The sequence below is a fragment of the Alternaria dauci genome, chromosome 1 (assembly GCF_042100115.1).
Source record: "Alternaria dauci strain A2016 chromosome 1, whole genome shotgun sequence".
Lineage (NCBI taxonomy): Eukaryota > Fungi > Ascomycota > Dothideomycetes > Pleosporales > Pleosporaceae > Alternaria > Alternaria dauci.
The window spans coordinates 4,133,365-4,161,190 of NC_091272.1; the positions used below are offsets into that span (position 1 = coordinate 4,133,365).

The 27,826-nt window shown below is 52.1% G+C and overlaps 9 protein-coding genes across 9 annotated transcripts; 3 read left to right on the plus strand and 6 right to left on the minus strand.

Moving 5' to 3' along the window:
- Positions 1-370: 370 nt before the first annotated feature.
- Positions 371-2,693, minus strand: ACET3X_001290 (uncharacterized protein). Its single transcript, XM_069446564.1, has 5 exons — positions 2,127-2,693; positions 1,898-2,058; positions 1,597-1,848; positions 1,244-1,535; positions 371-1,190 (listed from the first exon to the last, which is right to left on the minus strand). Exons 1-5 carry the CDS (start codon positions 2,138-2,140, stop codon positions 641-643), a joined length of 1,269 nt encoding a protein of 422 aa, XP_069311532.1. The 5' UTR covers positions 2,141-2,693; the 3' UTR covers positions 371-640.
- A 1,050-nt stretch (positions 2,694-3,743) lies between these two features.
- ACET3X_001291 (uncharacterized protein) lies at positions 3,744-6,431 on the minus strand (the record flags this gene model as incomplete). The annotated part of the gene is made up of 2 exons (XM_069446565.1): positions 3,744-3,766; positions 3,824-6,431. 2 exons carry the CDS (start codon positions 6,429-6,431, stop codon positions 3,744-3,746), a joined length of 2,631 nt encoding a protein of 876 aa, XP_069311533.1.
- A 702-nt stretch (positions 6,432-7,133) lies between these two features.
- On the plus strand, positions 7,134-8,844 carry ACET3X_001292 (uncharacterized protein; the record flags this gene model as incomplete). The annotated part of the gene is made up of 3 exons (XM_069446568.1): positions 7,134-7,136; positions 7,203-8,699; positions 8,755-8,844. The coding sequence occupies 3 exons, from the start codon at positions 7,134-7,136 to the stop codon at positions 8,842-8,844; spliced, it is 1,590 nt and encodes a 529-aa protein (XP_069311534.1).
- A 672-nt stretch (positions 8,845-9,516) lies between these two features.
- Positions 9,517-11,656, minus strand: ACET3X_001293 (uncharacterized protein; the record flags this gene model as incomplete). The annotated part of the gene is made up of 4 exons (XM_069446569.1): positions 9,517-11,077; positions 11,135-11,301; positions 11,350-11,560; positions 11,619-11,656. 4 exons carry the CDS (start codon positions 11,654-11,656, stop codon positions 9,517-9,519), a joined length of 1,977 nt encoding a protein of 658 aa, XP_069311535.1.
- Positions 11,657-13,562: 1,906 nt separating this feature from the next.
- On the minus strand, positions 13,563-15,104 carry ACET3X_001294 (uncharacterized protein; the record flags this gene model as incomplete). Its single annotated transcript, XM_069446570.1, has 1 exon — positions 13,563-15,104. One exon carries the CDS (start codon positions 15,102-15,104, stop codon positions 13,563-13,565), a length of 1,542 nt encoding a protein of 513 aa, XP_069311536.1.
- A 1,470-nt stretch (positions 15,105-16,574) lies between these two features.
- On the minus strand, positions 16,575-17,747 carry ACET3X_001295 (uncharacterized protein). Its single transcript, XM_069446571.1, has 2 exons — positions 17,211-17,747; positions 16,575-17,158 (listed from the first exon to the last, which is right to left on the minus strand). Exons 1-2 carry the CDS (start codon positions 17,501-17,503, stop codon positions 17,134-17,136), a joined length of 318 nt encoding a protein of 105 aa, XP_069311537.1. The 5' UTR covers positions 17,504-17,747; the 3' UTR covers positions 16,575-17,133.
- A 2,092-nt stretch (positions 17,748-19,839) lies between these two features.
- Positions 19,840-20,775, plus strand: ACET3X_001296 (uncharacterized protein; the record flags this gene model as incomplete). Its single annotated transcript, XM_069446572.1, has 4 exons — positions 19,840-19,927; positions 19,989-20,474; positions 20,536-20,600; positions 20,662-20,775. The coding sequence occupies 4 exons, from the start codon at positions 19,840-19,842 to the stop codon at positions 20,773-20,775; spliced, it is 753 nt and encodes a 250-aa protein (XP_069311538.1).
- Positions 20,776-21,227: 452 nt separating this feature from the next.
- On the minus strand, positions 21,228-22,738 carry ACET3X_001297 (uncharacterized protein). Its single transcript, XM_069446573.1, has one exon. It carries the CDS (start codon positions 22,600-22,602, stop codon positions 21,337-21,339), a length of 1,266 nt encoding a protein of 421 aa, XP_069311539.1. The 5' UTR covers positions 22,603-22,738; the 3' UTR covers positions 21,228-21,336.
- A 2,085-nt stretch (positions 22,739-24,823) lies between these two features.
- ACET3X_001298 (uncharacterized protein) lies at positions 24,824-26,651 on the plus strand (the record flags this gene model as incomplete). The annotated part of the gene is made up of 6 exons (XM_069446574.1): positions 24,824-25,148; positions 25,199-25,377; positions 25,428-25,534; positions 25,585-25,710; positions 25,761-25,850; positions 25,904-26,651. The coding sequence occupies 6 exons, from the start codon at positions 24,824-24,826 to the stop codon at positions 26,649-26,651; spliced, it is 1,575 nt and encodes a 524-aa protein (XP_069311540.1).
- Positions 26,652-27,826: the final 1,175 nt, after the last annotated feature.

Sequence of the window (27,826 nt, forward strand, 5' to 3'; positions counted from 1 at the left end):
CAGTACGAAATGAGATGTGGGTGTATTGGATGCAGCAGGATCTTCTCTGCTTGCTGCAGCAATTGTCGGCCATGACCTGGGTCTGTTGTCGCCATAATTGCCGTTCCTCGACCCCCAAAAGGCCGCTGTGGCGGATGTCAGTTTACGTGTTTGGAGAGAGTGGGTTGTTTGTGCACATGGAGAAGTCGCGTTCTAAGCCAGATCTGCCTAGCGCGCTCACGCGCTATCACGTTGCTCAACATTACACACAGTTACGAATGCTGCGTGCAAGTGCTAGCATGGTACACTCAAATTAGCAATACAATGCGATTTTATAAATTGTATGTCATATATCCAACATATCAATGTAATTGACAAAGAAAATTTGCAATTCGAGTGCTCTAGAAAGAATACCAGTCCTTCTTCCGTGCCTTCTGGGTATACATATCATCCTATCATAGTACAAGTACAAGTGGCCGGCACCCTAATCCTAGGCGCCAATTCCACTACCCTAAGCCCCCATGCCACAAACGCCGCGGTGCGAAACAACGCAATTGCACAAACCAGTTGTTTCCTCGATATGAGGACCGACGTTGGTCCCAAGAGGAGTCAGACAGGCAAAAGCCTGTACACATCGATGATCATCATCTGATAACCTGGTCTATCGGACTGACGAATTCCTCTTCGGCTGTACTGACTCTTTGTGGACTCGCCCTCGGCCTGCACCACTTAGTCTTCCATTTAACCGTGCTTCCTCATCGAAGCTCGTCCGCTTGGTGTTCTGGCCACTTTCCAGCTCGTCGTCGCTGTCAGCCAGATCGCCAAGCTCGAACTGATTCTCCACGTCGTAGTCGTGCATAAGCGCGCCTCGATCGCCTGCATCAGCATAGTTGGATCTGCCGTCACGATTGACACCAACGGATTGTCGCTCGAACAGCTCTTCGCTGCGTCGCGCCTGCATACTGCGTCTTGTAGGAAAGCCAGAGATGGCATCTGAAGGCGGGCCGTCGGTGAAACGCGAGCCAAATGCTCTGCTGCCGTTGGGGTCCTCGCGCGAGAGATTCAAGAGGTATACGCCGGAGAAGATGATGAGGAAGCCGCAGAGCAGGGAGATGGTGTTGACTGCAGATGTAGTGTTGAAGCCTTGGAACAGGAGGCAGGAAGCGACGAGGGTACAGGTTGTGAACATGACGTAGTAGAGGGGATTGACACTGAAAGCAGAAGTTAGCAGTCGCTGGTGGGCGCCTAGGCGTCCTAAACGTACATGTTTGTCGAGAATTGGCTCAGGGCCTTGTTGAAGTAGTTCATCTGCGTGAGAATGCAGCCAACGACGAGGATTACGAAGACGTATGTCGAAGGGTGTGTGAACTGGTTGTTTCCGGCAAATGTCATCTTCAGAGCAATGCCAAAGGCCTTGATGAACATGATGGAAACGGAGCCGGCTGTCGAACAAATGGAAAGGTAAATGAGCGGGTTCTTGCGACCGTATTTGGGCGCAATCTTGTAGATCATAAAGATGCAGAAGACGACACAAAAGGCGCAGTAGAAAAGGAAGCCTGGAGTGGCTGTGTCAGTCTCGGTCATGACGTGAACTCCAGAAGCTCATGTAGGACGTACCTGGCTGGAGCGCAAGATTCAAGATCTCTTCAACAGACTCGACTTCTTTGTCTGGCGGCGCATGTAGTACGATGATGACGGATCCGATGAGACAGATCGCGCAGCCAATCTTGCCTAGGAGTCCCAATTGTTCGTCGAGGAAGTATGAGCCGAGGACGGCGCCGATGAGGACTGAGAGGGCTCCGAGGGGCGTCACCAGAATGGCAGGCGCAAAGGCATACGCTGCGAAATTGAATATCTCGCCGAGCACCACTGCATGCTGTCAGTTACGCGCACAGCAGAGTCTTGCATGTGCACCCACTCGTCGTTATGCCGGCCCACCACACGGGGTTCTGTAGGTAGCCAAAGCCGTCTCCGTTGAAGCCCTGCTTCTCCATTGAGGCATTGAGACCCTTTTTGGTAATGACAAAACTCGCTCCAATCGCCAGTGACGAGCTCACGGCCAGCATGAGACCAATATATCTGTCCTTATCGTCAGTCGTCGGGGTTCGCATGCAGCGTGCAGCAGGCCGTCTCTTGGCGCTACGTACTTGTCTTCGACCATGGTGCCGGTGTGTGTAGGTCTATGCGACCCGTCGTGGTTGTTTGCGGCCAGGTGATGACAATATACGTGTCGTTGTGAATGTGGGCGGGCGGCGGCGACAGTCGTGGGGGGGGGGGGGGTGTGAAGCTAGTGCGTGCCTGTTGACGTTGGCGATGGCGATGGCGATGGCGATGGCTTGCGCGGACTGGGGGTTATCGATAGCGTGGCCTGCACAAGGAAGGAGCGATGGATGATGCTACACGAGGAAGGAACGACGATGCGCAAGCGCCGTGTTGACTCAACGACCGACTGCGATGGAGGACAGATAGGGATATAGAATGCAGGTGCGTTGGAAGACGCGACGGGATAGGTCGTAGGTTGGGGATGCTTGCGCAAGAAGCGATGCGCGTTTCACCAAACGCTGTTCCTGTGCCGGGCCAAGGATGGATCGAGTGACTGCAGCCAAAGGTGGGTAGACCGAAGACGAGGAGAGCAAGCGAGCGCGGGGAACCTCGTGACGACAGCACGATTCAGTCAGACAAGATACTAGCGATGGCCGGTGTGGTGATTCAACAAGGACGGCAAGTTACTTCAACTACATGTGCCCTCACCTATCGATAAACTCTTGGTTTTTCCTAACAGAGTGGCGTGCCGCGTCCGTCTCGCCAGTGCCAGGCCACATCCCAAGGTTTCACGGCCGGGCTGCGGCTTGCGTCTTACGCAGGGGCGCACGACACCTTTTTTAGCTTCCCCTGTCCCCGTCGTCGACGCCTCGCAGCCGCTAGGGTTAGAGCCTGCCGATCACGTCGTCAGACAAAGACGCGGCATTCCATCGTGCAATATCCGACTGCAAATATCTCTCTCCATCAAGCCTTGGCCCTGTTCGTCCTGACTTTTACAAGCTAGTCGCATCAGGAACAGCCCTATTCGGTGTCAAGGTTTTCCCAATACTTTCTTCTCCAGCTGCGCCTCGTACCCATCTGCTTAGTGCAACCGAAATAGCATGCTTCGTAACCTCTTCCCCACAACGTCAAATCCAAGCTCCATCGCCGTCCCTCTGCTATTGGTCTCAAACGAGCTACTGCTACGTCGTCGTACTTAATCATCGTCACGTAAGGCTGGCGAGTCGTCCCCTGTCGGAGGTATACCCCAAGATCGTTGTTTACGACAAACTTTTCGATTGACCCTTCCCTTCAGAGTTGATCGTGCTTCAAGTCCCTTCAGTATAGGCTGAAATCGAACTCAACGCACTGGGTATATGGCTCGGAATCCGTTAAAATTACACCTTCCACACCACCCAATCCTCAGTCCACTCCAAGACGTATTATCCTGATCTCCGCGTACTCCAAACGTTTGCCCAGAAGAAGAAAACAATGCTGAAAGCGGCAACCGCTGTAGTGGCAGGGTGTAACAAAAAGAAACCGCGTACGGATACACTCTCTTACCTTTTTGGGGCCATGTTGCTTAGCAAGATTTGGTATCCGGTGGCGCGCGCTGCATGGTCGGACCTGTGGTTAGTATACATCATATTAGTTCAAAGGCGTAGTGAATCGAACAAAAGGCGCACGAGAAACTGCTTGTTAGTATGGTCGAAGAGCCCGTAAACTCAGAGGACGGTGGGCCTTCACACTCTGGTGCGCTTGACGTCTGGAACAAAATAGTCAGCGCCCGAGTCTCGCTTGCGTGTTGAAGAGAGGAGCATACCTATCGAGTCAGGTGCAATATCCTCTCCATGTCCAGCCTCGTCGATAGATCGCTTTTGTCCCTGGGGGGATACTTCTTGGGCATTGCTAGACGAGGCCGTCGCAGGATCTGCAGCCGAAGACGTTGCGTACGAAGTTTGTCCAGCCACACCGTCCTCTTCATCTTGGGTATCGGCGTGATCATGTGCATTTGCTGTCTTCTCCGGATCTCCTTGGGCCAGTTCCTGGTCGGCATCCCACTCGGGATTGTTTTCTAGATCCAGGACGTCGTTTGTACCAGCCAAATCGTTACCGTCCGCTGTTTCGGCACCGGCAGTGTTGAATTCTTCTCCGTTCATGAAGTCCAACTCTGGCTGTCCATCAAAGTCTTGGTACTCATAGTTGGCGAAGTCTTGGTTAATGTCGCCATCATATGCGTCTGTAGCATGTTCATCTGTTGCAGCAGCGTGAAGATCCTGGAATGATTCATGTTCGTCGACGATTTGAACACCGTCCTGGAACGATGCTTCGTTGCTGTCATTACTTTCGGGCTCATCATTTTCCACTTCGACGCGGGGTTCCTCATTAAGTGCCTCGTCGTTCTCGCTGGCCTTATCACTGGCCTTGTCACTGTGGCCGGTAGAGCCCGCGACGGATCCGTGTTCATCTGCGTTGACAGATTCGTCGCCTTGGACCGTCGCAGACGAGGGTGAGAGATCAGTAGCGGGTACTCCTTCAGCTGCCTTGGTGTTTACGGCAGGCTCATCTTCGTCGTCGCTGTAGTCAACGAAGTCTTCCTGCTCTTGCAAGCGGCGAGCCTCTGCCTCAGCATCGGTCTCCTCACTTGGTTTTGGACTTTCCTGGTTGGGTTGGTCTACTTCTCCCTGAGGGTTTGCGAAAATGTCAATAGAATTAGCAGCTTGCGAATTGTGGTCTTCGTCAGCAGTCGGCTCCTGCTCCTCATGAGATGAATGCTCCACTTCGACCTCTTCCTCTTTTGTGTCCTTGACACTCTCTTCCTCGTAAGTGTATGGCTCACGCTTCTCTTCACTGTGATCGGGCGAGTGATAAGAATCATGCTCGGCTGGAGTGTGTTCGTCCCCATGCACCTCCACTCCCTCATCCTCTCGGGTCTCTTGGTTGCTCTCTTCTTCGCCCCGGCCACCTTCGTCATTGTATTCTTGTGGCTGCGCTTCTCCATTCGCAAACTCTGGCGCCTCGGCATTCTCTTGCTCTACTTGCTGCTCATCAAATTCCTGCTCTTGTTCCTGGGCGCCCCATTCAGTGGGCTCATCGCTCGAAGCCCCACCAATCATGCCAGCGAAGTGTGTCTCGCCAGCGATCACAGCAGCTTCAAAAGCGGTATAACCGCTTCCTTGATCGGCATATTTTGCAATGTCTGAGAGTAAAGTAGCGAAACGCGGTCGAAACATCAAGGAGATATAGAACGAGTCTGGTGCATCATTGCCATCTTGTGCGTGTAATGCATGGTAGTATCCTACGAGACGTTCAAGGGAAACAGCCACGCATGCTGTGTTGTCCTCAAAGATCTCCAGGTTCTGTAGATGCTCAAATTTGAAGCCAATTTCTGTTTCGCCCGACACATCTTCACCAAGAGATAGACGGCATGCTTGAAAAAGATCTGACAAGCTAGCCTTTGCAAGCGAGGTGTCTTGGATGAGCCACTCTCCACTGTTGTCGTAGTCGTGTTGTTTGAAGAGCCATATCTCTTGGCCTTGGTAGTTGACGGTAACAGATGGAAAATCAAACGACTCTGGGTCTTGGTCCTTGTTGCCCTCGAAACTGGCTTCTTGGTCATAGCTTGGATGCGCCGAATCATGGTTCTGTGTCTCGTCGTCTGCGTGTTCTCCCTGACCTGGCAGCATGACACCGCCGTCGCCGTCGCCGTCGCCGTCATCGTTCTGGCCACCTTCTTCATCATCATCATCGACAGCTTGTGGGAGGGGCGAGTGTACGCGTTCGTCTGCCGCTTGGTCATATGAGCTGTGATCAACCAGGCTCCCAGCTTGCACGGGTAGGCTGGGCGACTTTGTGTTTGCAGGCATCGAGAGTAAAGCTTGCAAGTCAGCGGGTATCTCGTCTTGTTGTTCAGTCATGTCCTTAGTCTGTTCATCTTGAGCTTCCGAATGGTAGCTTTCTTGTCGCAGCCACGGCGAGCGAAGCTCCGGGTTGTGGTAGTCATCGCCCTCTTCTTCGGAATAGTCGATAAGGTCGTCATCTTGATTCGACTCATTGGTCTGAACCGGTGGGAGGTTGACTGGGTTAGGCGGAGAATTGACGGGTACAGGCTGTGAGGTGGGCGGCTCAGGCTGGTCAACGACTATGACGCCGTCGTCCTCGTGGTAGCTGTAATCCTCTTCAATCACATCCTCTTGATCAACCATGAAGTCGTCTTGCTCGCCGAGTCCAGCTTCTGCCTCTAATCCATTGGCCGAGGCTGCATCGTTCATAGACATCTCGTCATCGTGCACGTGAGAAGGCGGGGGGTCGAGATCCAACTCGATGTCACCGTCGTTGAAGTCGAGGCCGCCGTCGTCGTCGGAATGTAGATCCATGTCGTCGACAGTCGACAGCTCTAGGCCCGGTACGGTATGCGCTGCGGCCGCCATGGTACGCGATCTGGTGCAAATGAAGCGTTGGAGGGCGCTGGTTTCGTGGGCCAGACGCGTAAAACAAAGGAGTGAGAGAAGCGCGTCACACGTTGGCGCGAATCACAGAGTGGCGTTGCAGCGGACTATTGTTTGCAATCGGTGCGCAACGTTGCAGAGGAGCTAGAAGCGCATGGCCGTGTGTTCTTGGGCGAGTCTGCTATGGCGGGAGCCTGTGGACGGTGAGGGTGAGGGTGAGGGTGAGGATGAGGCAGTTTGGCTGGAAATTGGACAAAGGAAGCACGGTGGTGTTGGCGCTAAGAGGGGAAAGTGCTGGCTGCAGGCTGCTTCAATGGGGGGATGGATTGACGCTAGGCAGACGCAAGCTGCACGTGACTACAGGTGTCCACTTTGGAACCTCCAGGTGTTGCGACTGGTGCAGTCGGGCTGGGAACAGTTGTTCCTTGTCCAGCTTGGGTTTCTTGTTGCATGCACTTACTTGACCGCGCCTTGTTGTTTCTGCCATCGCATCTCTGCTTCTACCCTCTTTTGCACTCGAAACAAGGGCGCATTGGTGTTGCTGAGAAACTCCCCGTCGGATAATATTCCCCTCCACGCTCGACAACGCGGCCTCAATCACGCCCAGGACATTGTACACCAAGTCACGACACTCTAAACAACACTGCCGAACCCCACTAGCCACCGCAGTGAAGCCTAGAAACCATGGTATGAGCCTGCACGAGAGACAATTGCTCGCCTGTCCCTCCACCGACACCAAGCTGACGAAGCCAGGTGGTCCTCGCAGCTTCAATATGCACACGAGGCGGCAAGGCGGTCGTCTCCCGCCAATTCCGTGAGATGCAGCGCTCCCGCATCGAAGCCCTCCTCGCATCCTTCCCCAAGCTCGCCGACAGCGGAACCCAACACACGACGTGCGAACAGGACAATGTGCGCTACGTATACCAGCCCCTCGACGAACTCTACATGGTCTTGATCACCAACTTGCAGTCCAACATCCTGCAAGACATCAACTCGCTGCACCTCTTCGCCCAGGTCGTCTCTTCGATATGCAAGTCTCTCGACGAGCGCGAGATCCAGAAGAATGCCTTTGAGCTTCTGACAGCCTTTGACGAGATTGTCACCCTGGGATACCGGGAGAACTTGACAATGAGCCAGATCAAGACCTTCTTGGACATGGAATCGCACGAGGAACGCATTCAAGAGATCATCGCACGGAATAAGGAGCTCGAGGCTTCGGAAGAGCGCAAGCGCAGGGCCAAGCAGCTCGAGATGCAGAGGAAGGAGATGTCAAGATCGCAGCGAGCAGGCGGAGGCATGGGAGGCGGCATGGGCAGTGGCATGGGCGGCGGCATGGGCGGCCGCTCGCCTTCGTATCCAGCATTCACGCCCAGCGTACCCACGACCAATGTTGCGGATACGTATGACAGTTACGAGGCGGAGAAGAAGAAGGCTACTAGCAAGCCATTGGCGCTGGGCAAGAAGGGCATGCAGCTCGGCAAGAAGAACAAGACCAACAACATGTACGAGCAAGTCACTGGCGAACTGGTGCCGGCGGAAGAGGAACCCCTCGTCGCACCCAAGCCCTCTGCCCCTGCCGCCGTCGCTCCAGCAAGCGCTCGCCAGTCTACCTCGACCGACCGCGAGGCCGTACACATCACCACCAATGAGACCATCTCCGCCCGGCTGGACCGCGAGGGTCTCCTCAAGTCCTTCGAAGTCAAGGGCGAGATGCAACTCAAGATTACCGATCCGTCTTTCACGCAAGTCAAGCTCGATCTGGCTACCGGCGATACTCGCGGCGCACAGTTGATGACACATCCCAAGGTCGACAAGACCGTCTTCAGAAACGACAAGGTCATTCAGCTGGCCGACACAAGCAAGGGTTTCCCCTCCAACATGGGTATTGGCGTCATGAAGTGGAAGCTGGCACCACGGCCTGACGACATTTCCGATCCGCCCATTACCTTTCGCGTTTGGGTCGAAGATTCGGGCAACATGTACAACATCACTGTCGAGTATGAGCTTACTGGTGGTGACTCACTGAAGGATGTCACCGTCACTATTCCATACCAGACCGACGAGCCCAACGTTTCGAGTTTCGACGCTGTATATGAGGTCAGCGGCGATAGTATTGAGTGGAACATTGGTGCCGTAGACGATGCGAACAGCTCGGGCAGCTTCGAATTCGAGGCACAAGCCGGCAGTGACTCAGAGTTCTTCCCTATGAACGTACGATTCAGCAAGACTACACCATTTGTAGATGTTGACGTAAGTCATTCTCAATCCTGCTCCACGAGACATCCGAAGCTAATCAACGTCACAGGTGTCTTCTGTAACCCTGCTTGCCATGGGCCAAGATATCAGCTTCTCCAAAGATGTCAAGTCCGTTGCCGAGAACTACACCATCTCATAAACACAATCGTCGTGCGTAGAGAGGGGTTCAGATGCAGTCGTTCGCGCAAGACGTTCAGGCCACCTTGACACGGAGGCCTACTCCTGGAAAGGTTTGTTCAGATAGACAAAACCGAATGAGACAGATCACACCCATTTGTGCTCTTCACGTCATGCGTTTGTCTTTATGCTCACCTACCAACTTTGACTTGAACGCTACCATGAATGAGACATTGCTGCAAATGAGGTCGAATACTGTTATATGTTCTCGCTAATTCTGTAAAACTACTACCTGAAAGGTAACATGCTAGGAAAGCTGCCTATCATTACATTTTCAGAAAAACATGACTTTGAATCTACATATTCACCTTGTCCCCATATCTCCTGCATCCTCATAGGGTAAATGCGGCACGAACATGTATGTGCATGAGTGTGTGGTATATAGTCGACCAAGTCAATCTCCCTCCTGTTCTGCGCTGCTATGTCGCTAAATATCGCGTCGTTGGTATCTGAAGCGGTAAGGGCAAATGTAAAAAACAAAGTCAAATGCTGTACATCGAAAGGCAATTGAAAACCGGAAGAGATCTATGCGGCCGTAAAACGTAAGAAGGCGATGAAGCGAAATATGCGACAGTAAACAATTGCGGCCAGCGTACTGAAAGGCATGGATAGGGAAATCGAAGTAAGTGTATCCTCAGATAACGGCATCACCCAAAAAAGCGAAATCTTCTATGAGCGCATGCACACCACTCGACTCCCTATTTCTCCGCACGCTGACCGTCGGCTCAAGACGCCCACCACCTCTGATAGACTCTTCAATGGTAGTCTTACTTCCAACATCCTGCTCAGGCAGACTGTACTGGAAACCGAGTCCGAAACAAGCAGCTTGGCGCCGCGACGACCGCCGCGACGAGACCGCATCCGAATGCTGCCCCGTAGTCTCGACTTTGAAGAGATCGGACCCAAAGGTTGAGATGCGGAGTTCATTAAGTTGCGGTGGGGTCGAGAGACGGTAGGAAGATTGACGGTCGTCTTCTTCATCATCATCATCATTGGAAGAAGTATCGTTGTAGTTGTTGTCGATGTTCTGGATTTCGGGGACAGTGGACATGTGTTTCGAGGCCTCAGATCGTACTTGTCGGGGTGAGGCATAGGAGTAGCGAATCAAGAGGCCTTGAGGAGGTTCCATGTCACTGTCATTGCTGGTGAGAGAGCTGAATGTTGGCGAGAGGACGGCTTCATCGTCTTCGTTAGAAGACGTTGGGGAGTTGTAGCCGATAGAGTCGTTACTCCATGTAGAGAAGTGACTACGAGCCTTTTCTTGGAATTGCACGCTGAAGTGGTCGAGGCGTTCGTCGTCGTCGGCTTCTTCGAATTCATCTTCCAGTTCGTTGGCTGGTATTTCGCTGATTGACGCTTCGTTGCATGCATAGAGTGGTGCGGGTATCAGGTAACGAGGAAGTGCTGGGAGCTCTTTGTCGAACGGTGACTGCCGAAGGTTCGTGCTATGAACGCCGCCATGGCTCGATGTAGGTCGCTCATCCGAAGCAGATGCACCGAAAAAGGTCGACGGTCGTGATAGTATAGGAGCTGAAGGGGTGTCGTCTTCCACTACTCGATCCTTAATTTCAAACTCTTGCTGGAACTTCGGCGAGGATAGCCAGGGAGCATTAGAAAATAGGTAATGTTGGGTTCGCCTCGTATCGGCGGAGTTAGCACGGACACGGCTTTGCTCGACCTTGAATTCGCTCGTGATGACAGTTGAAGGTACATGTGAGCGACGTCGCCTGACAGGGCGCTCATCGACAGTGGGTAGTTCGGCAGGCCCAAAGGGTGAATCATGGATAGGATCCACAGGATGCGATGTCAGTGGGGAGAATTCTTTTCGGATGTTTGGCACTGAGCGCGGTGCCGCAGTCTCCCCTTCTCTGATGGATTCAAACGAGGGTCGGTAGACTGATAATGGAATGAGATTGAGTTCCTCTCCCCCACTGACGAGCACCGGCGCACTGATGTCTAGCTCTCTGGTCTTCGATGCACTGCGATTTCTCGATGCGGATCGTTTCGATGCAAGCTTCTCTTTCAAGAGCTTGAAGTCGGGAAAGATAGGTGTCGACGGCAGATAAGGCGATGCTGATGCACTTCGAGCATGGCGCACTACATGCGGGGACAGGAAGCCGTCCGCCGGGGGATGCGTCGCCGATTTTGGAGTCCAAGGTGACGGAAGGGGCATGACATGTGACTCTTCGCTAGACCTAGTTCTTGGGGATGGTAAAGGTCTTAGGCTTGCAGGGGGCACTGGCGTAAGATACCTATCTTTGGGGTCCCGGGTGAACGCGGAAGAGGTATCAGAGATGCTACGGCTGTGCCCCTCGCGAGGTACATCCAAGACGTTGAGGCGCTGTCCAGGCAGTAGAGGACAAAAAGTCGTTGATTCCTCAGATGGGTTGTGGCATTCCTCATCTTCGTCTAGTTTGTACTGGAAAGAGTCAATCAGTGAGCCGATCTAACAAAACAGCAGACTTACGTAGTACCAGTAGGTGCCACCCATCTTCAGAGGCCCGTCTCGTTTCGGTGCTTGCTGGTCTAGATCGCCGTCGCAGATGATATCAGAAAAGGTAAAGCAGCCTTTCCAGAGATTCCGGCCCCCGCGTACGTCAAGTTCTAATGGATAGGGTCGCGAAAAGTTGTCCCAGGATCCAAGTAAAACTACACTGCGCAGTGCAGCCGGGCAGTGACTTGATGCAAGAATAAGTGACTGCCTTAGGGTGAGTGGCACAGAGGGGGTAGACATACAAGAGGAAGGTGTGGAGTGTGGTGTTGTCCATGGCCATGATGTCGGGATAACCTAAGCTGATAACAGCAGAGACTAAGGCGTTGAAGCGCGTATGCGTCTAAGCCCTGGTCACTTCTGAGGTGTCGCATACAATCGTGGGTGTCCGATTTAGAAATGCATGCAGAACGGTGAGTTGGATGTTTTAGCCTGCTCTTTCTGTATGGTCCAGCCGGAGAATGGGCCAGCAAGCGATTTGCTGATTGGTGCGCAATAGCAAGCGTTTGGTGAAATGTTGAAACTAGTCCTCCTGCGCGTATGTATGATTATGGCGAGGTTGACCAGGGATGATGCAATCCGAGGAATCAAATCAAGTCGGAGAAATCCTGAAGCATACAGAGGCTGGATGTTTTTATGCAGGCTGTCACCGGCAAACAGCAAATGTTGGACTGTGGAGACAGAGCCTCAGTCGAAGTGGTCCCAGATTGGCCGAGTTAGCGCCTGTGGTTGGTGTTGGCATATAGTAAGGAGGATGCAGCCTCAGCGCTTAGTATCGACGTCCAAATCGCCGAAATGTCGTCTAGGTGAAACACGGTATCAGGAAGGGTCCAAAAGCGAGTGAATGCTGTGTAATGGGCGTACGAGAAGAGAAGAGAGCAAAATATGGGTCGCTAGTTGGAGATGTAGTTTGGTGCTAGGCGGGCAAGAACCAAGCGGGTGACAGCCACGACGGGCGCCTTCTTGCGATGGTAGGGAAAGGGTAGTCGGAAGCGAAGACTCGGAGATGCAGCAGAGGACTTTGTTGATCCCAAACACGCCAAATTCGAGGCGCATTATTGGGCTTATGTCATGGGCTCTCGTTGGCCGCAGAGGCTGGCCGAAGAGGAGACACTTCAGCTCCTTCATTTCCTCAGCCGTCCACTCCATGACTGCGAAGATTTGGAGTCAGCTGGGGACCGATGCATACTAAGGGACCGAAGCACTAGCTGCTGTTCTCCTCACCTGTCAAGACCGGTGGACTGGCATCATGCTGGGTTGCAAGTCTTGCGAAGGAACAGCATCTTGCCGTGGTGGACAGGAAGCAGATCGCACGCCTGCTTCAGTTTCCCCTGTCGCAGGCAACCAACGGCATCCCAGACACGACTCGAAATGCGCGCGCGGTTACTCTCGCGACCGCCACACGGCCGCTTAAACCGCAGGCCCCTGACACGATCGCCAGAGAAGATGAAGCGACCCACTCACAGCACTGACATCTTCCACGAGGGTTCTGCACTAAGTTCCTCCATCTTCTTTGGCTTTGGTGCATGCAGCGTTGCTGCATGGTCCGGCGTTGCTGGGGAAGCTCGTCGTGCAAATTCCTTTTCCATCCTTCACCACGCGTGTTTGGTGGTCAGAGACTGCGTCGAGGGCAAACTGTCGGCCTCTGCGAAACCGGCACTTGGTGCGACCCACCCCCGAACGGGTCCCGACGTCTTCACTCCAACCGGGTTTTGTTCAAAGCGTCACATATTCCAAACCTGCTCCTAGCGCCGGTTGCGGCACAGCCTTGCTATGGAGGAGCCATTGCCAACCATCTTCGTCAGAATGAGCAACGCTGCATGCCTTGGAAACCAAGTTGCTAGCGGCACCAGCAATGCCGCCATGACGGCGAACCGACGATCGGCTGACAGCTTGCAGGATGCGATCGAAAAGTATACATGTTTCAAAGAGGAGTTATGCAGTCATCGCAGGCTTTGCTTTTTACCTCACGGCGGCTGGGCGCCAGAAAGTTGCGCCGTGTCTGGACCAGGCTCTGCCGCATGCAGAACGCAGGGTAAGGTTTGAGCAGGAACCAGCAACGTGCTACAACATTGATGACTAGCATTGCATTGTAACATCTGTGGACAGGCGTTCAAAGCCTTGCGCTTTCCAACGCATGCACGCTGCATGCACATCCAATCCTTAGGCCTTCCACCGAAGCCTCCAGCCTACTGGAAACTTGTCTTTAATACCTCTGGCTTGCGCTCCTCCAGATCCAAGATCATCTGCCCGAAAAGCCCGTTCGCCCAAGAAAACCACTGTCTGGTCCAATCACTTTCGTTGAAGCTGTTGATACTCTCGTGAATCAGACCCAAGCCGTCTGTACTGCTCACAATCTGGGCCAGCTCGTTCACGATCTCACCTTCGTCATCGCTTGTGAAGATGCGCACAATGGAAGCCATTGGCCAAGCCATGCCTGGTCCCAGATGCGGGCCACCAATAGCGTTGATGACAGGACCCCTCATGAAGTACGGGTTTGTGGGACTAAGCACCAGATCGCGTGTGTTTGCATACGTCTCTTCGTTGACTGGATACTTGAAGAATGGTGCTGAGAGGAGACCCGGAATGTTGGCATCGTCCATGACAACGCGCCCACCGAAGCCATCGATCTCGAATGCATAGATCTTGCCATATATTGGGTGATCGACCGTTCCGTGCGTCTCAATGGCGCTGCGTAACGATTCTGAGAGGTCCGACATTCTTTTCGCAAGCGCCGCAGAATTTGCGCTATTGAGTTTGCTCATGATCTCCGCCGTTGGAGCCAGGTACGAGCTAAACATCATATTGGCTGGGATGTAGAGCTGGAAGATGGTGGAGTCGTCGCTAGGTCGGAAAGCACTTCTAATCAAGCCAGTTCCGTTGGCTACTGGATTGCCGAGTCCATCGTTGGCAAGGGTTTCAGTTGCTCTGGTCGTGGTTCGCTCCCACGTGTACGGACTCTGTAAAACCGCTCCATCCGGACCATAGGTGGGGAGCATCATGTCATCGGCCACATCCAGGACCGCTTCGACAGCTTTAGCCCACTGGAACTTCCCAAAGAACTCGACGTCTCCCGTTGCTTCGTAGTAGTCGGAAGATATCTGTAGAAAAGCCGCAAGCGAGTCGAGCTCATACTTGCATTCGAAAACGCTGCTGTTGGAATATTCAGGGAAAACAATGTCCTGATTGCCAGACTCATTTTCTGCTGGAGGGATACCGCTCTCAGCAGGCGGCTGGAACGAGTTGCAGTACGGTGCTGTAAGTAGGTATCGCGCCTGGAGGTTGATGACTCCCCGGTACAAGCTGGCGATCGAGTTTGGATCGCTACTGGCGTTCAAGAGTGGTAGGTAACTTTGCAGCTGATTCGACGAATCTCGTAGCCACATCGCATTGATGTCTCCTGTGATGATGAACGTCAACTCTTCATCGGTGTTGTTGGCAGCATAGCCCTTCCATGCGATTGCTGTATCGAGCGTGTTGGGGTACGCGTTCTGAAAAAGACGGTACAGGTCCGGATCTTTGATAACACCTTCCATGCGTGTGATAGTATCCTCAAGGCCCTGCGACTTGAAAGTTCGACATTCTTCAGACGGTCGTTGGTAGGCAAGCTGGTATTTGCCGGAGCTCAAAGGTTCATGAACCTCGAGTGCGTAATCGATGTATTCTGGACATTGCGCTGAGACGAGCAACGGTATGTTTGTGAGTGCGCCCAAAACCATGAGGCCGCGCATCGTGATACAAGATAGCAAGTCAATCTTGGTATGTCCAAAGGAGGTGCTGAAGACACGAGGTATCGCGAGGGAAACCCTAGAGTTTATCCCCAGGGCTATAACGGCACACTTGGATCGTCATGATCACTCTGACTACCTTTGCTCCATTCGCTGCTTTTTGTTCCGAATTAATGTACCCCGCTTGTGGATCTCACGAACAAACAGAATAGCTTGGCGACGGATGTAACCTTCACTGAAGCTATTCGATGGACCCATGGGGTAGAAAGCACGTCGACGTCATCTTCCTCGTAAGCCGGGCCGAACGGTCAGCGGTCTAGAAAATAGTACTCGAAAGAAGAAGGTAGTAACCCAGTCTGCGGGCAGTCATGTACAGAGTCTATCAAATGACTCGAATGTGAGAAAGTGCCGACAAATTTGCGCTGTCATGACTGTGGTTGAGCGTCAAGCTTTGATGATCTGCAGGATGGCACGCGGTACGCACCTCACCCAGGCCGCAGGTACTAAGGCGCCAAACAGAGACGCACAGCATCATTATGTGTACCTGAGTCGAACCAATACAGATATACAAGAACCGGTTTCCGTGAGTCCAGATGACCATCAATGAATCTTGACAGCGTAGTCCCATGGGAGGAGCATTATAACTACAGGCTATAACGGGTTAGCGGCGTCGGCCCCGGCATTGAACGAATAACGCTTTCTGTCACGAGCCTCGTTGAAACTCTCCGCTTCCCCATATATCGTCCATCATGGTCATCGCCGAAAAGTCCACAGCGATGCGAACATCTGGTCTTGTGGCTGGACCGTGTGGATGGTGTGCTGACCGCCCCAACCAGTATTCAGAAGGTCGGCCGCATTGCGGAGACTGCCGGAAACGCAATGCCGTCGGCCGCTTCTGTTGTATCTTCTGTCCAGTCCAGCTCCGAAATTCGGCCTTTGGAAAAGGTTACAAAAGAAACTTCTGTTCGAGGGAGGAGCCTTTCTTCAGATACGACGTGTTCGTTACCCTGCCGCAAACGTTGTGGGACTAAACCGTCCGTACGACAGGATGTCCCGCTCTACACGTGGGGTGCTTGTCCTCTTGCTGGGATCATCTGCATGACGGACCCTTGCGAGTGGTTATTCAACGCAGTTGGTGGCTAGTATTGCTTTAGGTGCTGAAATAAAACCTCAAAGTAACTACAAGTGCTGGTTTTTTAATGAGCTGTGAGCTAGATCTATATTGGTGTCGGCATCTTCTCCTTCGCACGTGTTGATCATTGGCTTACAGTAGCTATTTGCGATTGCCGCGAGACTGATTGAATATTGCTCGGTCGCATGGAGAATAACACAAGAGCTCTTCTAGATTTTATGGATCGATGGTGCGTCATGCTCACTCTTTGTTCATGTTTTGACTATTAAACAGCGTGAGGCTTCATGGTTACTCATTCCAAATTTCGTGATCCTAGTTGCTGTGACCACACCGTGATCCATGGGTTTACTACTACATCATACGAACATAATGGCGCCAGCAGCATTTGACACATAGAAGAATGTTTGCGCTGAATTGCTCGACATGCTACACTAAGTGGAGTGGATTATGAAATCCTGCAGAACTCAATAGCCATCCCTGTAGAGGTCGTACACCAGAACTCCACCCCGGACCTATCGCTGCCTATCCCGGATCAATCCGCCTTCGTAGATCTTGAAAGCATCTTGATCGTGAACTGAACATCAGCGCTTGTCGATCGAAAGCCCCACATTCATACAGCTCCGGTTGTAGGCTGTAGAATGTGAGGCAAGCGTAGTTGGACGAACAGATTCCGCTCGCCCGGAAGGAAGAGATATTTCGATCAACGTTCCACGTCGTTCACTCCGAAACTTGGCCATCTCTCGTGAGATTTGACCCCGTGTGCCTGCATGATATGTCTCTCAGTCATTACATCGTGTCGTGTCATTGGCCGCTACGCTGTGGGGGGCCTCGGGAGGACCCTCGGATAATGCGACTTATTCTGTTGTTCGCCTTAGCGAGCTTGGAGGATCGCTCCTTTGCTCATCCGTAGGTGGTATTGCTGGCACTGTTCGAGTCAGCTTCAGGATAGTCTTGTAAGTACAATGGTTCTATCTTACCTTGGGCTCATCGGGGCGTGAGCCATGTTACCACCATTCGAGTGGTATTGGGGTTGTGGCAGCCCAAGCTGCGGAAGCTTGCGCCAGCTTCGTTCTCGTACTTCTCTCATGTACGAATCTTGCTCTGGACTCCGATGGAAACGGCTCGACTCATCCTCAGGCTCTCCACCATAAAATCTATGGATGGCAAAGCCACAGCATACGAGCGCGCCTGCTCCGAGAATGACTAGGAAGATGATGAGGGCTGGGGCAATGCTGAAGCCCATGTTGCCGTCCCTTTTCTGGAGATACATCTTGGTTGCGAGAAGAGAGGGTATACTTTGTGGTACAGATGTTTGTGTGACGAAAGCGAATGATGAAGGGAGGAAGAGTATTGTGTGTGTACTGTTGTGACACGCTCACGATCAATAAAGTTAAAGCAAAGGGTAATCCTAAGGCGCGGAGGTTCCGGAAGCTGAGAGAGTGACAAGAAAAAGACCGAGCGAACGGGTATTGGTGTGCTGACGATGACAAAATTGTGTGGTGTGATGCGACCGCGTTCCACGAGGGCCGAGTTGCGAGACCCTGCGTGCCACGATCACTAACCTATATACCGTTGCAGGTATCCCTCTTGGGAACCGCAAGTCAGCCAGATCGTGCATTTGCTGCGAACCTCGACCCAATCGGTTGCCAGGAGGATACGACCCTTTCACCACGCTATTGGTCGTATGACAGTTTCACGTGCTCGGGCAGACAGTTACCCCACCTACGGACCAAATCCAAGGTCTTGTTGGCCATCACAGCTCAGAAACGCGTAAGGCCCCAGCCTATCCGTTGCGTAGACACGCGTGGAAGTGTTGTTCCCGGACGGTCCGGAGGGGCTATGTTAGCTAGAAGTTTCGGACCTCCTGACTTGGCCCAGCCCTTGGACTCTTCGAATTCCTCAGGCATGCGCGCGGTGCGACCTCCGACATTTCCTTTTACCTGGGCGCAATCTTGTCGCGAGTATTTCTGTGTGTCTGGGGCTGTAGAGGTCGATGTTCGCTGGGGGGACCTGTGGTGTTGCTGCGGTCTTACTCAGCTTGGATGACGCGTCACCCGCACCCTCCAGGCTTGCCGAGCACGAAATTCCCCACCTCCTTGGGCCAACAGCGAGGACGCCAGGCTGTTATATGAAGATGCTACATTCAATGACGCAAATATCTGTGTCTGAAGATGCGCATCGTTCGCCGATCGTCAGGTCCAGCAGAGCGACAAATTTAGCACGTCGTCTCAGCATCCCGGGCTCCCGCGATGCTCCTGAGCCAGAACCCGACTCTGACGCAATCCCATAGGCTTCAACAACGACAACAACGCGCCATGTTATGCGACATTTCAAAGATAAATGTTTTTGGGAAGGGCGCAGTCTCGTTCGAAATTCGTCAAGTGCCGCAGAGATGTCCATTCCGTTTTGTGTCTTCGAATAAGAGACGGATAGAGTGCGCTCTGATCAATAAGGGTTGCTGTTGCCTTCAGTCTGGCTAGTTCTTAGACTTTCTTTCGCCATGGCTTGGAGTACTTCGAGCAAGAACCTCTCTAGGCCAAAACGGGCAGCGAACATTCTACGGCGCAAACCCTTAGGTCTCCATGTCCAGGACCCAGCAGAGAAAATCTTCGGACAACAATACAAAGCAGAAAAGCCTAGAATCGAAAGCGCAGGAGATCGCGGCTGCACTGCAAAGATGCACCAGCTCCTCTTTGGACAACACGTGCTCTTGTACGTGCCAAAATGTTACAGCTGCACGCACTTCCAGCCTTGTGTCAATGTGTCATCGCTACCAGGTAAAATTTCGGTTTCGCGGACCGTATTCAATCTATCTTGATTAACCGGATCAAGGTGTCTTACGCCACCGGATATAATCGACTCAAACAAGCAACACATGCAGCTGTGCTGCGAGTACGTTCACCACCCCATGGGGTAATAGTTACACTGCATGTCGGTAGCTGTAGGGCTCCAGTGATTGCCGCGCATGGGCATTGTATCTTGTTAACCACTAGATAACCGCATGTAATTGCGACACAACGGCGCATGCTTGAGCATGCGGGGTTCTTACAAGACGAGGGTCTACATGGCGAAACTCATCAATGCACTGAGCGATCCACATTGCCCAGAGTCTAAGCATACAGAGTGCTACAACTTCGTGGCTGAAACCAGCACGTGGTTGGTGACTGCCTGCATAGCGGCAATGGCCATAACCGACAATAGATTACCCATCACCAGCTTTAGGGCAAGGCTGCGTCTTGTATATTGAATTCCGTGTCATTCCAGCGCCAGCAGCCTATTGCATCGGTTTCATGCCGTCACCAGACTGGAAACACCTCTGGGCTTCCAATGATCGAAGAGCGCGGCGACAAGGGCGGGTTCCATGATCTGATGGCGTACAACTCAGAAACCGGGTCGACTTGTGCTTGGAGATGAAAATTTGATTGCAAGGCGTTGCGAGCACCTGGTAGAGGGGAGTTCGTGGCGTTTGGAGAAGGCCGCTAGAAGAACGAGAAGAGTATATAAAGGGACAATACATCCGGCTTCAGGGTCACTTACGACAGCAAATCATCACTACAGACCTTCCACAGTCGCTTTCTACAAGCCATTCACTCTACGGTCATCGATATGCTCTCCCTTCTTCTTCTCCTTGCGCCCCTTGTGGCAGCCCACGGCCACGTTGATAAGGTCATCGCAGACGGCAAGGAATACCAGGGTAAAGAGTCTCATGCGCGAGATGCTTGTGATACATGCACTGACTTCATACACCGGATCAGGCTGGAATGCTGCACTCAAGTACCAGAACCCCATCCCCGCCACGGTCGGCTGGCAAGCGGACAACCTCGACAACGGCTTCGTCTCTCCTGACAGTTTCGGCACGGCGGCCATCGTATGCCACAAGCAAGGCAAGAGCAACGGCGCCTACGTCTCTGTCAAGCCCGGCAGCAAGGTCACCTTCAAGTGGGACACCTGGCCAGCCAGCCATGTCGGCCCAATCCAAGAATATATCGCGCCTTGTAATGGCGACTGTGGCTCGGTCAGTCCCACAAGCCTCCAGTGGACGAAGATTCAATCCAGCGCCTGGAAGTCAGGAAGCAACCCTGGCACCTGGGCCACTGACGACCTCATCAAGAACAACTTTTCTTGGGACCTGACCATTCCCAACCTTGCACCTGGTAACTACGTTGTTCGCCACGAGATCATCGCGCTGCATGCTGGTGGTCAAACCAATGGCGCCCAGTCTTACCCTCAGTGCATCAACCGTAAGTGCCCCTGTACGAACTGCATGTGAGATATGGACTGACTTCGTACACCTGCATCTAGTCAAGGTTGAGGGCTCTGGAACTACAAAGCTAAGCGGTGGCGTTCCGGCTACTAGCTTCTACACGGTAAGATACGCTGTGCAAGCTATACATGTATCATGGAATATCTGCTAATAAGATACTACAGGCGAACGACCCAGGTATCCTGTTCAATGTCTTCAGGTCTTTTACCAGCTACCCTACTCCTGGACCTGCGCTTAACAAGCTTTCCAAGCGTCATGCTAAGGACCTTGCGTATTAGTTTGTGGTACAGATTTTGGAATCAGGTAGCTTATAAATGGTTTAGTTCGGGTTTGACTTCTTATCCATAGCATTTTTTCCTTTGTTCCCATATTGAGGCCTTCGAGACGGTGCATTAGAGCATTAGTGGAGTGTACATAGCATTTTACAATCATACTGTCTTGTATTTCAGATCATCGTGTAGTCTGAAGGTGCTTGATGCATTGTTGCTGCATACGTAGCATAGTTTCGAGTAGTACATGCACCGATGTGAGAAAATGCTGGAGGGCAATGAAACAAGAACAGCCATTGAGTGGTTAGGTGAAGGGGTTTAAGTAAAAGCTTCTAGATAAAAGTGTCTGCGAAAGTGAGAGAATAAGACGTGCTGGAAGAGGACCAAAACGTGCGTTAGTAGAAGATAATATACATAGAGAAAGACAATAACACAAGGACATCGAAGGAGAGCAAGATAACCATAGTAGCCTATGCCGTTGATGGTGTTTGTTGATCAGCTAAAGAGGCGAACGATATTAGGTACTAGCTACTCTTTCGCAGAATATTCGGTCTGTGTCGCAAGTTATCTTCACCTTTGCATTGGATGTTCGCCGAACTGGCTCCGGTTGCCCATCTGCACGCCATGAGCTTGCATCTGTTTGCCGTATTCCATCACCTCCTCTTCCCATTTCTGTAGCTCCTCCATCCCCCCTCCTTCGATGATCCTCTCAACAGCACCAGCAAGTTTCATAGCATCAAGAGCGGCCTGGTTCGTACTCGCAGCAGTGTGCGGTCTGAAGCCTGCCAGCGCATCGCCCAGCAACAGTATCTTGCCATTAGCTAGCAAAGCAGAGGGTGCGATGACATCTGTAATGGTCTGTATGAACGGCACTTCGGTCTTGTTGACGAGCTCAGAGAACTGTGGCGGAAGACTCTCATTCGCTACGTTCTTTTGGCGTCTCCATACATCCTCCTTGATTCCACCTGGAGGGAGTGTAATGTGGTGCCTCTTCCCTTCTTTGTCTGTCATGAGCTCGATGTGCTCTGGTGACTCTTCTTTGTAGTTCACATACCAGACCCAGTTCAACAGTCGTTCGCCGGGTTTGGTCGTTCCGTTCTTGCCTGGGATTGTATACGCTAATATCTGAATACCCTCGGTATGGTAAAATGCGAACTTCTCGACGAAGACATCGGTGGCAGCCTGAGAAACCTGCGTTTCGGGTACCGTACCGCGCCATGCTACGTATCCCGCATACTTTCGCTTCACATCGGGAAAGTATTCGGCACGTATCTTGGAACTGGGTCCATCAGCTGCGATCACAAGGTCTGCGCCGGTCGTGGATATTTCCCCAGATTTGTGCTGAACTGTGATCTTGACGGGCCCTGAGGAATCCAGTGGCGAGGAAGACGAAGGATTCGGCGCCGCGACACTCGTTACTGTACACCCGTAATCATACGATGTATTTCCTTCGCCTTCCTTCGTTGTTGGTGTCTTCGCGTATTCGGTTTCGGTACCATCGTAATTGGTTCGTAGAAGGTGATACAGCAAATCCCAGCTCGTCATACGCTGCTCTTGGTCGTGACGGTCTATAACCTTGCCACCCTTGTCGAGATATAACCTTTGGTGACTTGGAACTGTCAATGTAGTTTGGCTCCGGTCGTGCGTCCTGAAGAACTTCTGCACGTCTTGTCCAGCCACTACACCAGCACCCTGATCCTGGAGAAGAGGTGTCGGGTTACGCTCAAAGATGCGAATATTGAGGTCTTTGCGAAGGCGTTTCAACGCAACACCAGTCAAAAGGCCACCTAACGATCCCCCTACGATCACAATGTCCTTCGGCTTTGTTGGTGCCATTGTGACGTGTTGCGAATGTAAGAATGCAGCGGAAAGAAGCGTTAAGATGGAGCTCCTGGCTCGACATGTTGACGCGACATGTTGAGCTTGGAGACGACCGTGATCTGCTCCAGGGTCCGGTCTTGCATTACGTGCGATGACATGCTGACGGTATTTAGGACAATCGGAGGCTTCGGCAGTCGAAATGCGTTGCTTATGACATCATGATTTCCACCCACACCACTTCCGCTCCAACATGCTTACCGAATCTGATAGCGATACACTCCCCATTATATCTATAGAACTCCGAGTTTTGCGACCGATAGGCGGAGGGCCCCTGCTTTTCAATTTTCTGAAGTTCTATTTTGATGATACTCCCCCGCTTGCAGAAAACATAAAATCATCTATAGAATTCATAGTTGGTGCATCCTTCTTACCCTTCCTCAAATTGGCATCTAACAGGAATTGAAAAAAGATAACTAAGAAAAGACGTGATGCGAACGGTAATCTCTACCTGGGTAGCGACCCTTGTTTTCTTCCAAAAGACAGTGTAAGACTATATGGTTCCTTATATCTGAAGGCTGATATTTCCTGACTAATGCATATCTTCTAATATCCGATTGCATCAACGGCTAGCTCTTTTTTGCACAGACAGTACGTAGATTCTAGAAGTTGTAACTAGCTCATCGTTGTTTGTCGATTATTGCAGTACTTGAGTCAATCATGTTCGCAGGATCGAGAGTGGAGATGCTGATCATTACCCGGTCGGGTGTTGCAGTATCCAGGTAGTTGCGAATGCATTTTTCGGCATGCGGTTGAGTTGATGGTCTTCGACTGCATTGAAACACGACCCCATCACGGGGACGCGATACGTCCACGGCCGGAAGGCATCAACACCCTGCCGCGACGGTGCAGCCACACTGGGCAGCTTGTATCACCACACGTTTCCTCTTATCAGGTGCCTCTGGCGGGTCAGTTTTGCCGTGCTCTCGGCCCGGGGGTGTTTCCGCGGACTACCACATGGCCAAAGAAAGTTGTGTCTGATCCACAGCTACCTGGGTACTGGCAACCAGTGTGTTGCATCGACGACAGGAGTGCAAGTGATCTTCTAGAAGACTGACATGAAACCTTTCGGGCTGACAGGGAGTTTGGGCCTGATCTGACGTAGGGCGGTGTTTTCAAAGTTGCGCAGGATAAGAGAACGCATGAACGTCAGACTTCTGCCGGTCAATGGAAAGAGGTGCGAGAAGACACTGAAACCACAGTACCACATGGATTCCTGTACACACGGGATCAAGTTGCATTAATATGTCAACTGCTATAACCGCAGAGTTCAGCGCGTGCAGCATTGGAACGCGCCCTGTGCATATCGAGCTCAGCGCTGTACCCGCAACAGTGGCATCCATTGGGTTCAGGGCGACGCGGTCTGGACCTGAGCTACAGTGAAAGGGAGCCTTCATGCAGCGCTACCCGATGTGGCTGACTCTGAACTCGCATCCAGACGAGAGAGTGTAAAATTTGGTGTTGTGGTGTTGTGGTGACGAAGGGCGGTTCCTGGGGGATCCCAGGAGATTCTAAGGCTCTGGCGTGCCGAAACCTCCGATGTCTGATCTCGGATGCGACGATCCAGCACGAACCAGAACACGATCAACCGCACAATGTCCCCAACCGTCTTCTTACCGTTCACACATCCGTGCACTGTATATCGACCAGCATGGTTTGAAGGCGGCCGTCAGACTGCTCTCCGCGGTCGCAGTTTGGCAAGGTAGTAGCTTGTGCTCCCATGGTAGCCGTCGTGACACATCTCTCCGCCATAGCGTTCACGTATCCCTCCATGCCGATGATGCGCTCCCTCCCCGTTACACACCAGGAACAATCACTAGCCTCTGGTGGCTAAATGCCATTCGACCCATCTAACGTCGAGCAATCCCTTGCCGCTTAGGCCACCGGAGCCACAGCTAAGCCCTCCCTGTCGTATTCTGTGCTGATTCCGGCCCATGGGTGAGGTAGTCTTAATACTTCTTACGTCTTCCCGTCCTTCATGGTAGTCGCGTGCCGCCCCTTTCGCATATGTGCTCTTTGCATGACCTGTCCCGTCTTGTCGGTACCAGCTGCCTCCATTCCTTCCGCTCCACGTACCCACCTTCGTTTTGTTAAGTAAGAGGCAGAGCCTGATACTCGAATCCTTATACCTTATCGACTGTTAATCGAAACTATCACATCCGTTTGGTATCCACACAGCATGATCAGCATGGCGCCTCTGTTGCGCCCACGAAGACTCGATGGCACGACAAGACCCAACACTGACGCTCTTGGTATCCTCTATGTCGTCGTTGCTATAGTGTACACACTGGTACTGGGTGTTGAGTTGTTCTTCCTCCATCGACGCAGAGAAGCCTTTTGCTTGCAGATCAGGAACCTCAAGGTCGTCTTCGCAGCAGTGCTTATGCTGCACATTTATCTCATCCTCGTCCTGCTTGTTTACCCTTGGAATGGCCTCTTCCCGTGCTCGGCCGAATTCTGGATCATGTCAGTATTTCTCCCGTCTGGTATGGCATTCTTCCAAGGTAAGTCTGGCGGCCCAATGTAGTGTTGAATGCGTACTGAGTTTTCTTAGCCTGCAATGCCAAAGTACTCACAGCATACGAGAGCCAGCGCCGGATGACACGCAACTTTCTAGAGGGTGCGCGCAGGAAGCGGATATCTTACACCCCCCTTGGCCTATACGAAGCATGGCGCGGTCTTGATGCGGCAAAGCAAGTGTATTTTGGAACTTTGGTCGGACTAGTACTTTCGGTAGGTAATGATTCGTGGTGGCTCAAGTTATAAGCAGCTAACGGCCACAGTTTCTACCAGCCATCATGCTGTATTTCGGCTCCCGTCGTTTCCATGATGCCTATGGTTTCTTTGGTGTTCCAGCTAATTACCACGAGTGTCGCAGGGGTGGCGAGTGGTATGTTGAGCGGATGTGATTCTCAAATCATTCCATTGACTCCAAAGCAGGATCCCTTCAATATTCGTGCAGCTATTCTGGACGATGATTGTTGGACCTTGGATACTGTGGAAGATCCGCAACATCAAGGATGTCCACTCTTGGGCCTGGCAAACGAGACTCGCAATCATGGCGGGGTACGTACGCCTACACTACGTGTTATTCACATAACTTACTTGGATATTAGCCTTCCGGGAACGCCGCTCTGGATCGCCTTTACATACTCGGACATGTCCAAGGTCCAAAGTATCAACAAGTTCTTTGCACCAGCTGGGTGGTAGGTGCAGTCGATTTGAAAACTTCATTGTCAATTCTAATACTACCATATAGGTTCATACCGTCACTAGTCGTCTGCCAACAGGTTCTGATCATCATACCACTCCGAGACGCATTGAGGGCCCGCCCCAACCGACGATCATCCATTTCTGAAACAGACTCGCTCAACTCTAACCACTCGGTCATGTCTGAAAAGTCAACTACAGTAGTCTTCACGAAAGAGATGAGGTCCAAGACATCAATGCAGTCACTAGAGTCCGCTATTGAACATAGTATCGAGCCTCTCATCGCCTGGGCTGCTGCTCACGAATTCACGGCCGAGAACTGCATCTTCCTCCGCGAAGTGCGCAACTTCAAGAAGAAGTGGGGTAGCTCGAGTGTTGTCACCACTGCTCAACGGCGGCAGATGTTCAACGAAGCGTCTTTGCTTTTCTACACGCTCGTCAACCCCTTCACGGCAGAGGCACCAATAAACATCGAATACAAGATTTTCAAGACTCTCCAGGTCATGTTCGCAGACGTGGAATTCGATCCATACATGCCACGCAGTCGGACACCTGACGACATCAAGTCACCAGTCATTCGGGAGAACGTTGTCTGCCCATGGGAGGATACCTTGAGCCGACCAGCGAGCATCGACTCCAGCATCACATCCTCGTCTACGGCGAGCACACGGACTCTAGTCCCGAGTGAATTTACAGACGACATTTTCGATGCCGCTTTCGAAAGCATCAAGTACCTTGTCTTCACCAACACCTGGCCGCGCTATGTGGAGCTCGCTGGCAAGCTTCCATCACCATAAACTAATGACTGCGAGACATCATTGTCCATGTAATTGGATGGTCTGGCAGAGCTAGATCTTTCACTTTGTTAATACGCTCATTAATATTGATTGGAATACAGACCAATATCTCTACACTGCCATGCAAGGCTTCGTCGCGGTAATAACAACTATTACCTCTCTCATTTGTGGTTCGTCCATGTTGTTGGATAGTTTGATTTGATCGCTCTCGGATTGGAAATACCCTCAATGACACGGCGTCCCTTTTTTCCATCTGCTATTTTAACAATGTCACATAATTTCCCATCTCATGTTCACTTGTCATGGCACCTAAGACAGCCAGAAAACTGGGCGCCTAAAACGCCAGGTGATCTAGAAAGCCTTGGAAGCTTGCCACTGCTTCACTTCTTCCGTTCATGCGATGAGCTACACACTGACCTCCCGGAAGGAAAATGATCCCGAGTCCTGACACATTTTACGTCAAGAGTACGTGCTGCGGATCGGGAGGCGTGTTTGGCAAAAACCCCGGTAGGACTGTTAGCCTACATTGAGGTTTCGACGTGTTTTGACAGCTGTGTGGGGCGAACATGGAAATCTGAGAGCGCACTATAGATGGTAGATCGTGACTCACGACTCGCGACACCATCGTCAATCAGTGTACCACCTGCTGAACTCACTCGTATACCTCCTTCATCTCTGTTCACTTTTCGAGTTTGAACAAGGTCGTTCGGCGACTCCGTATACGACATTATACCACGCTGCTAATGCACCTATGCGACCTACGCCGCAATCCCATTGTACGGCACAGCAAGCCACCAACAGCGCCTTCCCCTGCCTTTGGGTTGCCTTTCTCTCCGTAGCATAAAAACGGCTCAGGTGCTAGTCTCGGCACATGCGGTTATGCATCGAGGGCGTGCGTGCTCGGAAGGGTCGACGTACCGGCGCTGTGGTTTCGCGTCTTGGGGCGTCGAACGTCGCAGGTTGTTCTGTTGGGGTGCGTCGAAGGACCAATGGCCAAGAAGCCGGGTTTTAGTCGTCGTGTAGTGGGATGCCTTAGTTTGCGAGAGGATGGATGGAGCTGATATAGGCTAATTGGGTTGTAGAGTTCCAAGGTTGTGCTCTTGGGGTAAGTGGTTTCGTGTGTTGTCTGTCTCGGTTGCTGTCCTCATAGCGGGAACGGGGATCTTGAGGTTAGG

Coding starts and splice junctions, on each gene's coding strand:
- ACET3X_001290 (XM_069446564.1), bottom strand. Junction 1,849..1,897: donor GTGGGCCGGCATAACGACGA/GTGGGTGCACAT, acceptor GACAGCATGCAG/TGGTGCTCGGCGAGATATTC. Junction 1,191..1,243: donor AGCCAATTCTCGACAAACAT/GTACGTTTAGGA, acceptor TTCTGCTTTCAG/TGTCAATCCCCTCTACTACG.
- ACET3X_001295 (XM_069446571.1), bottom strand. CDS start 17,503: ATGTATCTCCAGAAAAGGGACGGCAACATGGGCTTCAGCATTGCCCCA. Junction 17,159..17,210: donor CACGCCCCGATGAGCCCAAG/GTAAGATAGAAC, acceptor TGACTCGAACAG/TGCCAGCAATACCACCTACG.
- ACET3X_001297 (XM_069446573.1), bottom strand. CDS start 22,602: ATGGCACCAACAAAGCCGAAGGACATTGTGATCGTAGGGGGATCGTTA.